The 17765-nt window shown below is 40.5% G+C and overlaps 1 protein-coding gene across 2 annotated transcripts; it reads left to right on the top strand.

Annotated features, from left to right (window-relative positions):
* The first annotated feature begins 3106 nt into the window (after positions 1 to 3106).
* ZFP36L1 (ZFP36 ring finger protein like 1) lies at positions 3107 to 17212 on the top strand. 2 transcript variants are annotated; one of them, XM_033952689.1, is made up of 2 exons: positions 3107 to 3244; positions 14648 to 17212. In XM_033952689.1, exons 1-2 carry the CDS (start codon positions 3212 to 3214, stop codon positions 15623 to 15625), a joined length of 1011 nt encoding a protein of 336 aa, XP_033808580.1. In that variant the 5' UTR covers positions 3107 to 3211; the 3' UTR covers positions 15626 to 17212. The 2 variants fall into 2 exon arrangements, with proteins under 2 accessions (XP_033808580.1, XP_033808579.1); XM_033952688.1 differs by lacking the exon at positions 3107 to 3244 and adding an exon at positions 4541 to 5011.
* The last annotated feature ends 553 nt before the right edge of the window (positions 17213 to 17765 follow it).

Genomic DNA, 17765 nt, shown 5'->3' with positions numbered 1-17765 from the left:
TTCCATCTTGAGGATCTCAACAAAATATGGGGGTTGTGGAAATCTAAAGTGGGTTTTGAACTGACCTGCAGCCAATTTCCATTAACCATGCTGTTGATTTGGTGAAGAAAGCACTTTCTCACAGCCACCACCCCCACCCCCACTCAAATTTGACACAAATGTATCCATAACTTCTTGTGGACCTTGATTTTATCTAGCACGTTTTTCTTAGTAGGCCTCCTGAGTTTACCCTCTTCAGACTGTACTGCTGCCCTTCTGTGATAGGCATGCTATGATGAAGCAGTTTGGGCGTTGCAGCCATGCAAAAGCAGAAATTTGTACAGTACTATGCATGCTTGTGTTAAAACAGTGCATGTGCAGGAGAGGAATTCAAGGTAATCTTCTTTCTACTCTAGGAAGCTCTGGTAACTAGATACTGTGTTGCAAGGATGCCAGGTTTTAATTGTTTTTGTTTGTATGCCCATTCGGAGAAATTTAAAAGAAAAAAAAATTATATATATATATATATATATATATATATATATATATATATATATATATATATATATATATATATATACAGTAAAACCTTGGTTTGCGAGCATAATTTGTTCCAGAAGCATGCTTGTAATCCAAAGTACTCGTATATCAAAGCGAATTTCCCCATAGAAAATAATGGAAACTCAAAAGATTCGTTCTACAACCCAAAAACTTTAATACAAAATACTATACGTACTTGTATTGCAAGACCTCGCTTGTTTAGAACAGTCGCTACACTCCTGCAGCGTCAGAGAGAACCATTGGCTCAGTTGTGATGATGTGACACGTGTATTCTGTATGTACTCATATTGCAAAACTTTGCTCATTTAGAACAGTCAGTACTCTTGCAGTGTCAGAGAGAGAAGAACTATCAGCTCAGTTGTGATGTGTGTATACTGCATGCACTTGTATTGCAAGACCTTGCTTGTATATCAAGTTAAAATTTAATAAAATGTTTTGCTTGTCTTGCAAAACACTTGCAAACCAAGGTTTTACTGTATATATTTTCTAAATCAACTACATGAGTTGTAACAGCCAGCACAAATTCTTGTACTGAGTCAGTTTATCTACATGTAACAGGAACCTGAGCTCGTGCTTAAGTTACTTTTGGAAAATGAACTCGCCCGTTTCGATATGAGTGGATGAAGCTGAATTGCATTCCTAGCAAACAACAAAAGACCAACAATAAACTTTTTGAATCCCTCATTTCCAGCAATATTTTCTAGAAACTGCTACCCAAGTTGCCAGGAATCTGCTTCAGTTTCTTCCCACTTCCCCAGCCTCAGTTGTGCGTTTGCTTATACTGCAGTTCCCGCTCTCAACTCATACCACAGAGTCATAAAATCAACAGTCCCTAGTCTCAATGCCCAGCGGCAAAAACTTCAATATCCAGTACAGGCAGAATTATACCAAACACTTTAAAACAAACTATTGTTTGGATGTCACCGAAGCTTCCCCCCTTCTGAAGGATAAACAATGTATGAAGTCCCAGTGAGAAAAGGTTTGGGGTTGAGCAGCTTTGTGTATGCCATGCACAGAGGTAGCAAGGCAGCCAGGAACATGCCTCAGAGCGCTTTGGCCAGGCAATAGTTAACAAGGGCTTGACTTCTCCTAATTTGGACTTGGTAACCCTTGGAAATTCCCCCAGAAATGACGTTTTCAGCACGATTAAAAACGGTTTAATTACAAAGAGCACCAGATCTCTGGGAACACTTGCCATCCACCATGCCAGTAAACAACTAAGAATTGTGTGTTGGGGAGGGAGGGAGGGAGGGAAGGGGGGGGGATCTTTCTCCCGCCTCCCCTCCCCCTTTCCTGGCAAAGAAAGGAAAGGGAAAGAAAGCTGGTTTCTTAAAAAAAATAAATCAATAAGCAGTAGGGGGGGCTATTGCTCACGTGATTTCGGCCAGGGCCCTCGTAAACCACAGGGGTTTTTAGTGTTGTTATTAAGACTGAAGTTGGGGGGGGGGGGCGGAAATCAAGTCTAAGTGAACTAAACCAATTTGTTCTGTGTTGAAATGTAATCTTTACTCAGTACAGCAAAGATTTTTTTGTCCCCCTTTGCTTGCTGTAAAGTTATGGTTTGAGAGCAGGCAGCATGGGAGGGGAGGCTTGGCTGAGATGACCGGGGAGGGGGGGGGGGGGAGCGAAGGAGGGGGAGGGGCCGGCGATGACTCACGTCCACAGCAGCCTTTCCTGTGACACAGCAACAAGGAAGCCGCATTTTTCTTTTGCAGCTGTTACTCGTGAGGGCTGCCTGACAATCGCCGTAAAGGAGGCAAAGGAGAGAAGTGCCCCACAGTACCCCACCCGTCGGAAAATAAATATTCTGATTTAAGTATTTTTACCACAGATAACAGCATTGCTGCCAAATTATTGGAGAGGTTGCAGTAGGAAGGGGGGGGGGAAGATCAGCTAACTTTAATTTAGTCTGATGCTTATATAGAATTACTTTGAACTTAAAAATTGAAGTGCGATCACTGAATTACCTACTTTTTATTAAAGTGATAAACCTTTGCAGATTTTCTTGTCTGCTTATCACTAGAAATGCCGGGTGCAGAATTAACTTTATGTCTCTAAGTAAAATAAACAGATTTTTTTTATTATTTGTTATTAACTTTCTCCCTTGCCCCCCCCCCCCCAATCCAGCTTTACAAAAATCTAGACAAAATGCGAGACCAGAATAAGGGGGGGGGGGGAGGCAATTGAAGAGTTTAGTTTGCTCCTTTTAGGCAAAGGCGCAGTCTTAAAATTGATTCCATTGCAATCAAAGCCGGCAATTCAAACCAGTTTGGGCTGGAAATGCCATTTTCTATATCGAGTTCTGGAATGTGTTGTTCCATCTCGAGATAACGTGTCCCCCCAAAAAACAAAAAAACACTAGGACTCCGAACTCTTTGTGAGTCTGATTCCATCTAGGCAATATAACTGCATTTGTTGTTTAATTTTGTTGAAATGAAACTCAACCTCCTCATTCAAATGTAAAGTGTGTGTGGTGGGGGAGGGGGAGGGGGGGAGAGGAACTTGTATAGTAGAGCTGCACCTACACGGTGACCCACCAATGCCACAATGGAAAAACATGTTCTTACCTAACACGGTCTCATAAAGAGTGAAAAAAGTACTGCAGAAATAAACCCCCCAAAGAGTAAGAGGTGGTATAGAAAATGAGGAAGTGGTCGAGAGGTGTAAAAATATGAAGACGACTGTTTCCTGTTCAGCTCTGCCGGTTTGTTTCCATCTTACTTTTCCATTCTAGAACTTGGGTGGGGAGAGGGGGAGCTGCTAAGTTATACAAACGAGGGTGGTTTTAATACGAAGGTGGTTTGAAAAAGTTTGCTTAAAAAAAAAAAAAAAGTTAAACGACTTAACTATACATTTAGTCCAAAGAGTTTCAAACTTTTTTTTTTTTTTTTCGGTATTGTAGGAAAAAATAGCTTACAAAAAAACTACTGAAAACTAAGTATAGTCATCCATGGAGAGACTACGTTGTTTTAACTTGCTTTTTTTAAACAAACTTTTTCAAACCACCCTCGCACATATTTAGGTTTTAAAGAAAATAATTTCAGCCCTTCCTTTTCATTATTTTATCCCGCCAAATGTAAGCGAGACCAAGGAAGGGGGAGGGGGAAGCAACCAGTGAATCGAAGCTGCTGTATGGCTAAAAAAAAAACCACAAAAAAACAACCATCTGCCACATTCAAAAATCCTCCAAACGACTTATATGCACTGACAAGATCAGCCAGAACTTAAGAGTAACTTTTTTTTTTTTTAAATGAAAGAGCAAGGGGTAGAAGAGTAGATCGAGAAGTTCTTCCCTTTTTCTACTGAGGGGGAAGAAATGAAACCCCCCGTTTTCATTCTTTTTATGATTTAATTTACCAGACATTCCGATAATTTAGTTGCTCATAAAAGGACTTTCAGCAGTTTCTATTGAGCTGCTTTGCTGAAGAAAAGGTGATCGCTGAAGACTGTTCTCCAGCCTTCCAAGAAACTGTTCCGAAATCAGAATTAAAATAAAATAAAAAAATACAAACTTAGAAGCAGGCTTATTTTCAGAAGTTCAATTTACTAAAAAGATGGCCGTCTCCTTTTTAAATGGATTCCAGCAGTAAAGGACGAACAAAAGACAAAAAGCTAAATCTCCAATACAAAGTTCTTAAAAGTTGATTTAAAATGTTTACTATTAGTTCCACCCGGTTTTTTGTTTTGTTTTTTTTCCAAACTTACATAAAAGTGATGCAGCGGCAAACGGAAACTCTTAACTATATTTTAGGTTTAAAACAGTCACGGAAAAATTACTAACAAGGTCAGCAATAAACAAAAGAAAATCAGACAATTCAGCTTTACAGCAGTTTCTTCAAGTAAATGAAATGAGAAGAAAGGCTTGGGGGATTTGTGCAATAGAAAAAAAAAAAAAAAAAAAGGTCGACACCGCCTACAAGAGAAAAAAAAAAGTGCCCAACGTGGGTGGAATAAATGGTATTACAACTTGTATGCAAGCCTAAACGAGAATTTAAAAAAAAAAAAAAAGTTTTTAGAACTTTCAGTTAAAATAAAAAAAAAAAATCGCCTACCCTGAAATAGATCTTATAATTGCTGAAGACTTTGCTTACTTTTTTTCTTAAAAAAAAAAAAAAAGTTTTTTAGATTTGACCACATGGGTCGCTTGAGCTGCTTGTCAATCAACTTTTTCCCCTCCTCTCTCCTTCAACCATGTAAATGAAGTTAAGGCTCCTCCCTGGTTAGAAGGCTGCAAACTTTATAAATTGGTCCTAGAAAGTTTCTCTGGGTAAGTTACAAGGCAAGGCAGAGCAACTTCTTGCAGCGGGACAGCAGAAGGAGGCTGGAGCCTGTGCCTCTTACCAACTGTGACTACTTTTTTTTTTTTTTTTAACTTTATTACTATTGTAACATTTTGAATAAAAGTCTCCCGAAGATGTCTACAGCTCTAGTGTCTCCTACTATCTTCGAGTTGAACGAAGTTTTATGCAAGGTAAAAACAATCTAGTTTGCAAATATTCAAGTCTTTACCATCTCTGCTAAAAGTTAAGTTCCTTGGAGAGAGGGAACAATATTGTCCTAGAAGCGATCTTAGCTTGGTGGCCCCCTTCCATCCCTCCTTTCTTACACGACAACAGAGGAAGTTTTTGTTCACTAGTGTTCTGTTCTTTAATTTCTTTTTTTTCTTTCCTCTATAGAACTTTAGTCTAGATTTAGTGTTGCTAAGTCTATTTATTATGAGTTAGATCTTATTTCAGCTTCAGAAAGAGGGTGCTGTGTACTTTCTGCTCGGTCTGACCTAGTAGTGCGGCCGATAGACTGCAGGTACCCAAACGAAAAAAGCATTTATTTTAATGCACTTAATGTTTTTAAATAAGTTTTTCAGACAGAAGTTCGCACTTATATATTGCTTTAGTTCCCACGCCTCCTTCCCCTTCAGTTTCTTGTTAAGACTTTACTGTCCCTTTATGAATATTGATTTTTTTTTCTGCCTCGGTTGAGTTTTTAAAATTCTACTTTGTTTAATATCTGTTTATTCATTTAGTCGGTAATCTAGACCACCTCGATGTACTGTAAAATATTTTACCTCTGTGAAAAAGACTGGGGGGTTTGTATAGGTATTTTCTCTTAACTGCGTATGGGGATGCGAATGTCTTGCAAAAGACACCAAGCCAAGCATAGGCCATCTAGAACTTAAAAATAACTCATCTGAGTTTAGGAAACTTTTTTTTTTTTCTTTATAGACAAGCTTAGGTATGGCCTTGTAATGCAGTATATTTTTGAGTGAATATCCAAATTTGGAGTTAAAGTTTGCCACTTTTTGTTCTAAATAGTTTTGATATGCACGTTGTAGTCGCAAGCTGGAGTTCAGAGATCTGGTGTTTAAAAAAACATTTTTTTGTGTATCTAGCCTGTTTCGTCCTAGTGTGTCTGTCTTCCCCGAAAAGACAGGGGTGACAAACATTAAAATCTTGATCCTGAAATCATGTGTCTCTCTTCAGAACTAGCTTATAGTAGAGGTTTTTGCGTTAAATAATAAAAGCTTTGCCAAAAACAGTTTTCCACATTTATGAAATCTAAGGACTTTCTGCTATTTGTTTTCCTTTAACATTAAAAATGCAAATTTTTTTTTCAGCTTTTAGAAAATAAAAGGCTAACAAAATGGAACTTCCTAGCACTAGGGCAATCTGTTCCAAGTTTTACTTCCATCCCATAAGTAACCTGCAAAGGAATCCTTTGTGATGGAAAAAAATGTGGCTTGGATAACAATTTGTTGCATGATGCTTGGGGAAGCTGTTCTTTCACTCTTTACCCTTTGAAGCTGAGCTAGATTAAAAAAAAAAAAGTGATAGAGGGTACACAGTGCTTATATAGGACGTTAAAACAATTCAAATTAAATGTTGGGTGCTAAATTTGTACCTTTCACCCATTTATCAGTACTAATATCTGGTTTAATAAGAGTCAGAGTTTGTTTAAAATTGCCAATGTGATTAGTGCATAAAATGAGTGACTGCTCTCATTGTGGGGTGGTTTTTTTTTTTCTCTACACTATTATAGTGGATAGAAGTATAATTGTGATGTAGGGCCCATATTCCTTAGGTACCATGTTTTGGTGGGTTCTTTTGTTTGTTTGTTTGTTTTATCTGATTTGTGCTGATTTTTTTTCCAGTATACCCCATCTTTTTTTTTTTATCCCCTTCCTGGCAGAAACATGTTTATGGCACTCCACTATCGTGCCTTCTAAATCTAAGTACACATCCCTTATGCTCTGGCAAGGCTGACTTCAATGCTGACGTACCCACCCAGCAAAGAAATCTTTAAGGGCTGTTTTCTAAGCTCAATCCACTGAGCAAGCCTCCAGGATAAAACCCCACATTGTAGGCTGTTGCTCTTCCATCAGTCAATTCCAGACCCTAGGGAAGTCCTGGGACAGCAAGGGAATGGGGGGTGGGTGCAGGAGGGAACAGATTGGTCCAGAGCTGTCATGCTGCAGCTGTCCATATCGAGGGTGGGAGTGGGGATGAGCTGGAGACCTCATGCTCTAGCTTCAGGTCCTCAAAGTGTAATAAAGGGGAAAGTGAGAACAAGGAAGAGCCAAGACTTCTGGCACCTAGAGATGGCAACATAGATATCCTCTGCCTAACCCTCTTTATAAGAGTATCTGGATTCCCCTTGTCCCTAAAAAGGGAGGACTGGTCCTCCCCTTCCCCCATGAGCCTTGTTCCTCTCATTGAAATATTAACAAATTTCCCCCCAACCTCTTCTTAATGGTGTTGTGATGTCTGGGTAGAGCAGGGTGAAATAAGTTGTCGGGGGCAATGAGGAATGTTGGCATTAAGAGGTGCACTATCTGTGAGCACCTTGTGACCCTGGGCAAGTCACTTAATCCCTTTGCCCTAGGTATATTAAGAGTGTGAGCCCACCAGGACAGATAGGGAAAATGCTTGAGAACCTGAATGTAAACTACTTAGGCTATAAGTGATGTATAAAATACCATAAATAAAATGTGTGGGGCACAAGATTCTAATAGCAGACAAGTTTTAGCAGATGTACTGCATCTCAACACGCCTTCCCAATACCAAGGATAAGGGCTCTTCAGTTAGACAATGACAAGAAGCATACCTCCAGACCAGGTGTTCTACATGAGATGGTCCATGGCCTACAGATCTGACCACATCAGTGTGTGCTTTTTTTCAGTCTAGAGGAGAGGCAGAACAAATAAGATGACAGTAGTACTCGAACATGCTTAAACTCCATTTATGGAGCCAGAAAGGGTCTAAGTAAGAGCCTGGGACTTCCTACTACTCTTCTGAACACTGCTAATTCTGACACTTGTCAGATCTATGGAAGGGTTCAGCACCATCAAAAAGGTGACAGGCTGCTGAGGTCTCCATGTAGGTCTGGGAAAGTCCCAGGCAACTATGGTTACATTTTTGACTTGTTAGGCCCTAATCTCATGGTGTTCCTTGACAAGGCCTAGGATACCAGTTGGCTGCATTTGTCATTGTCCATGTGTTGTTGACTTCCATGTTCATCACCTTGTGTTCAGCTGTAGAATACCTAGTCAAGGTCCACTGATCTGTAGAATCACTTCATGTGAGGATTGTCAGAGCTGTCCCCTGTTGGAACTGTATATGCGGCTCATGGTTGTGTCCATCTGTTGTACAATTGGCACTTTATACTATCTCAGATAAAATCCTACAGGTCACCATCTAAGCTTAATGTGGACAATGTGCTCCTCATTGTTGGGGGAAAAGATGAATTGGAGAGCAAGCGTGTCTTCCAGCAGATGTAAATCCAGTCTTTGACAAACATCAACTGGACCATATGAATGGCTCCTTTTGGTGAGTCTGTAATAGGCTGAGCTCCGTGGCTAGTCTGATCTGTTAGAGGTCATGGCTGCCATCATCTGGCTCAAGATGGAGTAGAAGGAAGTGGTTTGCCAATGGTTATGATTGGGGTTGCTGCTCTTGTCTAACAAGGATGGATTGTGATATGGATTTGACCAATGTCTTTGCTGCTGCTCTGGCTTGCTGCCTTGATCCTGGGCCAGCTGGATGCACCATTTCCTGTAGTGAAACGGAGAAAAATGAAGGCAGATGAAGACTGATCTGTACAGTCTGCCCTTCCTCTCCCTTCGAGATCTATGTACTTGCCCCAAGTGGCTCTGAGTCTTTCTACTAGGCGATGGGGAAAATCAGGTAGTGTTCTCCTCAGAACTGTTGGAATGGGCACTTCACACCTGTCTAATTGTATTGACCACCTAGCTTAATAGGCTTGTATAATACTGCACAGTACACCCTGCCCCCTCATCCAACTGCTATTCCATGCCTCCTGTCTGGAAAAAGTCTGGTAAGAACATTATGCCTGAAAAATCAGGTAACCATTTTGCCTACAGAATTTCTGCATACAGGTTCTCATGTGCAATTGCATCCATTGATGATCTCTCCCCCCCCCCCCCCCCCCTTTCTGCCAGCTGGGGGATTGTTCTAAACTGGTTAGTATTTTGTCATTGATATTGTATATGTATACAACTTCTCAGAAACCTAGTAGCACTGGGAAGGATTTTAGGCTTGGAGCATGGTAGTCACTACACGGGTGTTTGCATCCCCTCCACCTGGAGAGTGGACCTTCTTGGCAGAGCTCTTCACAGCCATGCTAAGGTGTGGAGGAGCTAAGGAACCCCACAGTAAGGGTTTGCCTTTGTTTACTTGCTTACTACATTCCAGCAGATTGATATTCACAATATCAAAGGTGGGTGAAACCAGATCTGGTCCAGCACAAGGGCATAGCTTCCATACACAACCACTGGTTGGCTGCTTGGTGGACTGACTTAAGTGCCAGCAGAGCACTGTTCCTGAGAAGATTTTGCAGGCCTCGTTCATCTTGGATCCTCACACTTGAGACCTAGGATGCCAACCAGTGAACTTCCTTCAAATTTCAGCTTTCCCTCTCTTTTATATCTTTTTTTTAAACTATGGAATTAACTTAAATGCCATGGGCCTCTACTCCCTAGTGGTGAACATTGTGTGAACTTCATCAGCCACCAGATAGTGGCCGAATAAGAGGTGATGATGAAATTGCAGGTGGAGAGCTTCTTTATTTTGGATTGACTCTGATGCATGTGGAGAATGTTTTATCACCAGGACACTTTTTAAAGCTATTTCATGGGCTTCTCCCCATGGTGTACTCCCTTCTGTATGCAGGAGTCCTAAGTGCACAAGGGCTTAGGATGTCCCAAGATGCCACATTCAATTTTTTTCCCCTTCCCATTGCTGCTTTGATTTTTGGATACATAGTTTCCCCATACTTGTATGCAGCGGTGCCTACCAAGTCAGTCCTAGAGTACCCCCTTGCCAGTCGAGTATTTAGGATATCCACAATGATTATAAATGAAAGATTGCATACAACGGAGGAAGTATATCAATTTCATGGATATACTGCCTCCATTATATATGATCTTTCCCTATATTCATTGTGGATATCCTGAATACTTGACTGGCAAGGGGGTACTCCAGGACTGATTTGGGAAGCACTGGTATACAGGAATGCAGTGTTCAGGGGCCCAGTGTGCCTGTGGGAACCTCCTAATTGTCTAAGTTGCATGGTTAGAACAGAGGCAACTTAACTACATGTATAGCCCTTGTTCAGGCAATCACTTGAGCTTCGGTATAGTATTCCTGGAGGAATCTGCATAAAACTTGTGTACTTTATTTAATTTTTTTTTTTTTTTTTTTGTCTGTGCAGAAATCTGACCTGTTCCTCAGCCCTTTTCTCCAGGCGTCTCTCTTTACAAGCAAACCCCTCGTATCTCTCTTCCCTGACCCCCATGATACACCCCCCTCCGGCTTTCTCCAGACCTGCCCAGTAGTGTGCCTGCACAACCTAGCTTTTCGGCTCCCTACACAACCTAGCTTGTCGGCTCCCTACAACACACGCCACTCCCCTCAGCTTTATCCAGTTTCATCACACACACACACCCCCCTCGTATAATCTAGACAATATGTGTAACTGCACATTTGGCTACATCCTCATTTATTTAATTCATTTTCTAGCCTGTTGCCCATGAGAAAGGGATTGGGACTTCTATACTGCCTTTTTGTAGTTATACAACTACACTCAAAGCAGTTTACAAATAGGTACTTCAAGCTTATTTTCCCTGTCTGTCCTCGTGGGCTCACAGTGGTTAGAACTATAGCCTCAGCACCCAGGTTCATTGGATAGTGTGACCCCATGGGGAAAAAGTTTGGCTGCAACCCTCCCCCTCCCCCCCCCCCCCCCCAACACACACACCCTATCCCAGCCGGAATGTAAACTTAGGCTTTAAGTGGTATACTAAAAATAAAATAATGTACCTGGGGCAAAGGAAGATTAAGTGACTTGCCCAGGGTCACAGGGAGCAGCAGTGCAAAAATGGCACAGAATTTCTATGCAGGTGGAAGCTTGTGCAAATTCTGCATTGTACAGAATTCTCCCAGGTGGAACACAGGGACAGCACTTGGGCTTTGTCCATCAGCAGCAGTTTCCTGGTCCATGAGCATTAGATGGAGACTTGGAGTGGCAAAAAAATTTGTTCCCCCTCCCCTCACCAATTGGACATTGCACATTTTGTTTCTACTCAAGGGTATCTGTAACTTGAAGACATTAAATACCCTACCCATTAAAATAGAAGAGGTCATGCCTTCACAAAGTGGGAGCAATCCTAAGCAGCCTTTTTCAAAGGCATGTGAGTGTGTGTGTGTGGGGGGGGGGTGTTCAAATTATAATGGTTTAGATTTTTTCATAAGCAGGTTATAAGCTCTTAAAAATAAAATTTAAATATAGATCATTCTAAACTAATGAATATTCTATTTTCCTAGCAATTACTTGCTGTAGACTGTTAGAAACTGCTGAGATCATTTTGAAAGCAACTTAGCAAAAGGCTCAACTCTCAGCAGTTCAAGCTAATAAAGAAAAAAAGATGGTGTCTGCTTTTTAAATGGATTCCAGCAGTAAAGGCTGAACAAAAGGCAGAGCCATAACACGCTCCAAACTTTTTTTTTTTTTATATCCAACTGTGTTTTAAGTTTACGTAAGAGTTTCTACTTGGCATATACCGATCACTTCTTTTCTTGCTCGTTATCAAAGAAAAGGAGAGCTGCAGTTTCTCTGAGTGAATGAAATAGGCTTAGGGCGGTGGGGGACATTGCAACAGGAAACCAGCCCTGGGAGAAACGCATGCAACTCCTGTGTAAGCACAAATGGAAAGAAATGCAGAAACCTTAGAGCTTTAAACTTTTCTCTTAGATTCATCTAAACCAATGGTCTCAAACTCAAACCTTTTGCAGGGCCGCATTTTGGATTTCTAGGTACTTGGAGGGCCTCAGGAAAAATAGTTAATGTCTTATTAAAGAAATGAGGAAAATAGTATATAATACTGCTCATACTGGACAATACATATCTGTATTAGAGGCCCAACATACTTGAAGGGCTCTGGCCTCAGAATCGGAGCCTACGCCCAGCAGTGAATCACAAACTGAGAAGATCCGCGTAGTTAATACAGCTCCTGCTCCAATCATTGGCCAGTAATTTAATCTTTTTTTTTTTGAAAAAACATTTTATAAAGCAATTTAATGAAGCTAAAACCCTTTCAACTTTAAAGGGGTATTATACATATGTAGTAGCCAGGATTTGAAAAAATGTGAGACCAAAAAGACATCTCAGAACTTGACTTGTCTTTATACCATGTTCAGTCACCAGTGTCTAAATGACCATTTTGCATGAGGTAAAACTCGTTATAGTTTATAAATCTTTCCATTTGGCTAAGTCTTAATAATAATAATATTGTAATTTATAGCTAAAGAGACATATGATCAAGAAACTGTTTTATTTTACTTTTGTGATTATGATAAACATACTAAGGATCTCAAAATAGTACCTGGCAGGCCACGAGTTTGAGACTACTGATCTAAACTATCCTGGGGGGAGGGGAAACTTATAAAGAAGAAAAACCCCTAGGTAGGGTTTAGCATTATACATTCTGAAGTGGCATATCTTCTCAATCAACTTTTTACCCTCTTCTCTCTATGTAAATGAGGGTGGAGCTCCTCCCTAATTTGGAGGCTGCAAACTTAATAAACTGATCCTGGAAAGCTTCTCTTTAAATTGCAAGGCAGACCAACTTCTTGCAGCAGGAAGCCTGTACCTCCTTTCTAACTGGGACTTTTTTTAAACTTTATTGTTTGAGAGCTAGTTGCTAAAGATGTTCACAAATCTGGGTTCTCCTACCTTGGAACTGAATGAAATTTTCAGCAAGGTAACTTAGATTGCTTATTTAATGCTCTTTCTAGCACTTCCTTGGAGAGAAGGAATAACACTTTTTGATGTTGATCATGAGGAGGGGGGGATTAGCAAACTACGGGGTGTTTAATCATTTGAATTCTAAAGGGTTCTCTTATAAAGGGTAAAGGGTCGTGGATTTGATACACTGCCTTTGTAGTACAATCATAGCAGCTTTCGTTGATTATATAAAAGTCCTTTTGCAGTCTAGTGGGCTCACAACTCACATTTTTGTTCCTGGAGCAATGGAGGGTTAAGTGACTTGCTCCAGAGAGTCACAAGGGGGGAAAACCCAGTTCTCCAGGTTCTTGGCCCACTACATTAACCATGATACGATTACACTACTCTGCATATATGTAGCTGATTTAGAATTTTAGGTAGGTAGAACTGCTTTTTCCAGCTCTGAATTAAGGAGGTGCTGTGTGCTTTGCTGTTCAATCTGACCCCAACCGTGTGATTTTTTTTTTTTGACTGACAGCCTTCAGCCACTTTAAGTGCATGTCTTAATACACTTTGAAACGTTTCATGCTGCTAAGAAATTCTTGCAGAACTTATTCACATTCCTCTTCAGCCTGCGACTGCTATTCATGAATGTTTGATTTAAATTTTCCTCTGTTTAGCGTTTGAGCTGACTTGTTTACATTGCAATATTTTTCATATTAAAGATAATTCTGTCCTAGACCATCCTAATGAACATAAGAATAACCTTACTGGGTCAGACCAGTGGTATATGAACCCCAGTAGCCTATTTTCATGGTGGCCTATCCAGCTCACTAGTACTTGGCAAAAACCCAAAGAGTAGCAACATTCCATGCTACTGATCCAGGGCAAGCAGTGGCTTTCTCAATAATTATGAATGTTTCCTCCAGGAAATTGTCCAAACCTTTCTTAAAACAAGAGGATTAGCTTCATACAGTCATTTCATTTGTTCTTTGTAACACATGCACATCCATAAGTCAAAAATGTACACAAGCTATGTAGAGCTTGTCTACTCTTAAGGAAAACAAAATGTAAGGGGCCTTGGATGGGTTTTGGGTGACACATGTCCTAATTAAGCATGTTTGATAGTTGACATTAGTCTGACTTGGGTTTGTAGGGAGCTTGTCTCCATTCATTTGTTTGTTCTTGCGTTCTGAAATCTAGTTTCTGTAATGAGATGGGGATGAAAGAAACCCAGTTTCTTGAGCCTAAAGTGGAGGAGTAGCCTAGTGGCCTAGAGAACTGGGTTTGATATCCCTTGTAGCTCCTTGTGACTTTGGGCAAGTCACTCACTTAATCCTCTGTTGCCTCAGGTACAAAATGAAGTACCTGTATATACCAGTAATATGTAAACCACTTTGATTGTAACCACAAAGGTGGAATATCGAGACCTATCCCCTTTATCCTTTTCATGCAAAATGCAGCTGGATTTATTGCAAAAATACCACATTGACTATGAAAGGGTATTTTTAAAGTCAAACATCAAATTTGTAACGTTCAGAAAATGCTGCATATGGAGCTTGCCAAAAATTAAGCTGAAAAGGAATTCTTTGATGGAGGGAAGTAGGGAGAAAGTGGGATAGATAAGGAATTCCATTTCATGATGGTAAATCTGTTCTACCTCCTGACCTGTTTAATTTTTTTTTTTTTTTAACTGCAAGTTGCATGAGATGTTAACTTTAGCCCAAACATTTTTAGCCATATGTTCTATCCTGTTTGTGAAAAGTAATCTCTGCTTTTATAAGCCTCTGTTAGAATTGTTGAGTCTTTTTAATGTGCTAAAATTGAGTGGGTACTGTAATGTGTGTGTGTGATTCTGTTCTATCTACAGAACAAGATGCTGAACTATAACAACATCATTAACCCCACGACTACAAATGTATCTCTGCTGGACAGGAAAGCAGTGGGAACCCCAGCCATGGTAGGGTTCTCCCGGAGGCACTCTGTCACACTGCCTAATTCCAAGTTCAACCAGAACCATCTCCTGAATAGCCTCAAGATGGAGCCATCTACTGCCATGGGGAACAAGGAGAACAAGTTTCGAGACCGTTCTTTCTCTGAGAATGGTGAGAGATTGTTGCAGAAGCCAGGAGGGCAGGTCAACTCCAGTCGCTACAAAACAGAATTATGCCGTCCATTTGAGGAGAATGGGTCGTGCAAGTACGGTGACAAGTGTCAGTTTGCTCACGGTATCCATGAGCTGCGGAACCTAACCAGACATCCCAAATACAAAACAGAGCTGTGTCGCACTTTCCATACTATTGGTTTTTGTCCATATGGACCTAGATGCCACTTCATCCATAATGCAGAGGAGAGACGATCTGTGTCTGGACGGGACCAAGCACAGTTCTCTCTTTCTCTTTCCAAGATGGAGAGGCCCAGACTCCAACACAGTTTTAGTTTTGCTGGCTTTCCCACGACTAACGGACTGCTGGACAGTCCAACTTCCATCACCCCTCCACCCATCCTCAGCACTGATGACCTGATGAATTCTCCAACCTTGCCGGACTGTGCTAGCAACCCCTTCACTTTCTCAAGCCAGGAATTAGCCACCTTGTTTGCACCAAGTATTGGAATGCATCTGCCTCTGTCCACCTCAAATGTACCCAGTTCCCCAACGTCCTTCCTGATTAGGCCTATGTCTGAGTCACCTCAGATGTTTGACTCTCCCCCTAGTCCTCAAGACTCTCTCTCAGACCAGGAAGGCTATCTGAGCAGCTCCAGCAGCAATAGTGGGTCAGATTCTCCAATCCTTGACACCACCAGACGTCTTCCTATCTTCAGCAGACTCTCCATCTCTGATGACTAATTGGGGAGGGGGAGTTATCTTCCCCAGATGTTCATTTAGTCAACTGAACTGTTTGTTTGTTTTTTGTTTTTTTTTTTAGGAGGGGGTTAGACGTTAACATAGTGATTTTTGTCCACTTGCAGTGAGGTTGGCCCACTGACTTAGTGCCAAATCACAAAAATGAAATGTTTACAAAAACAATTAGTGCCTTTTAATCTTTCCATGGACTGGTGCCCTCTCTGTTGCTAGAAGGCACCACATCCTCCTTTTTCATTGAAATAAAGACGGAGAAGGTTGTAGAACATCCTCATCATTAATGGCCACTTATCCCTGTCTATTCCACTTCTCCTTGCCCACTCCCAAAGGGCCAGTGTGGACAAATGTTAACATTCAGCCCCCTCTTCCCCTCACCAAACATTGACTAATCTTGCTCAAGTCAGCAAGAAAGAAAAGCTGTGGATAAATACAAAGCTTGTGACACCAGAGGGACTTTGTAAATGGGGAAAAAATTCAACCAGATGGACTATGAAAGCCTTAATGACTGGTGCTAAAAAGACCCTAGTAGACGTGTGACATCTTACAAAAGGGGACTGAGCTAATGGTGGTCATTCCATAGAGACATTAAGGTGTAGAATTCAAGTTCCATTAGAAGGACTGTTGCTTTAATGTTTTGCCCTAGCATACATTAGGCCTATCTGTAGAGCACTCAGCCAACTGTTGTTGTTTTTTTTTTTGTTTGTTTTTTGTTTTGTTTTTCTCCTGGGTTTTTAATTTTGTATAACTTTCAAAAATTGGAAAGCAGAATTTTGCTTGTCACTGCACAATATAAAAAAAGCTTATTTAACTTATCAAAAAACATATTTATTGCCAAACATATGCTTTTTTGTTAATTTTGTTCATATTTATCGGGATGACAAATCCATAGAATATATTCTTTTATGTTTAAATTATGATCTTCCATATTAATCTTAAGATTGTGAAGCCTTTTTCCCCTTTTTTCCCCCCACAGTTTAATATATTATACTACAATGACATTTTTTTTGTAATGTTACACTTTTTTTGGTTATTTTATTTTAAAAAAAATGAAAATTAATTTTAAAAAATGCAAAAACTTGTTGGATTATTTATTTTAGAACTTCTGCCGTCCCCCTCCTTATTGTATTGGACTGCAAATTGAGTTAAATATTGTAACTGCCTGTTTTTTTCCATCACCTCACTTCCCCTCCACCTCTTATTGCCAGTTCAGTGTGGTGTTTCAACAACTGAGCAGTAGAATGTATCCAAGTACAAAGTAAAGACGCCATGTGTTTGGTACGGCAATCTTTGGGGTGGGAGGTAGGGGTTGACATCTTGAGGACTTAAGTGCCTGTTTTTTGAAGACATTCCAGGTAATGGTGGTAATGATAACGTCTTTTTCCTCCATATTTTAGGAATTTTTGCTTTTTGAGGTGAACGTAACTGGCACTAAGAAATTGAATGTAATAGTTTTTCTCCTGTTGCTGTTCACTACATTCCCTTTTTTTCCATTGTGAGTGTGTATTAAAGAAAGCTTTTTGTAACGACTGTTTGCAGTTTAAATCAATAAACCCCAAGGTTTTTTTCTTTCAAGAAAGGCCCTGAAGCTTTATTTTCCATTGCCTAAAATGAACGTGTGCTGTTGTGCTTTGGAAATGGGATGGAGTTGGTTTGTGTGCATGGTCTCGTTAAAACATTCAGGTAAAGCAGGCACCCACTTTTCACTTTGTTGTATGTGGTGGTCTTTTATGACATTGCTTCTCCCCCTCTTCCCCCCCCCAAAAAAAACAAAAAAACCCTTGCATTTTAGTACTATTACATTTGGGAGACAGCTGAGTGTGCATTCTAGCATTCCTTTTCAAAGAAAATTGCACAGTGCTTTATGCCAGAAGTACCCATGAGAAATTGATACTACATCATATTGGCTGCCTGCCAGTTATACTGATTCCAAAAGCAGCCATGTTGGCTATGGACACGCACGCTGCATGAACCAACTGAATCCTGTTTTTTAAGATCTTCTGTCCATAAAACCTATGTGCTCAGATGCTTTAATTTTAATGTAAACAAGATAGAATGATCTCTTCTACTGGGTTCATAGACAACCCCGCGAAAGACAAAGGCGCGCGCCGACAACTGAGCGCAAGAC

Source organism: Geotrypetes seraphini, chromosome 7, assembly GCF_902459505.1.
Source record: "Geotrypetes seraphini chromosome 7, aGeoSer1.1, whole genome shotgun sequence".
Classification (NCBI taxonomy): domain Eukaryota; kingdom Metazoa; phylum Chordata; class Amphibia; order Gymnophiona; family Dermophiidae; genus Geotrypetes; species Geotrypetes seraphini.
Note: the sequence above shows the minus strand (reverse complement) of the source record. Positions and strands in the feature narration are given on the sequence as shown.

Bases quoted from the DNA above. Each gene is read 5' to 3' on its own strand.
- ZFP36L1 (XM_033952688.1), top strand. From the start codon at position 4,955: ATGTCTACAGCTCTAGTGTCTCCTACTATCTTCGAGTTGAACGAAGTT. The intron at 5,012-14,647 runs GTAAAAACAATC...TTCTATCTACAG, and splicing joins TGAACGAAGTTTTATGCAAG to AACAAGATGCTGAACTATAA.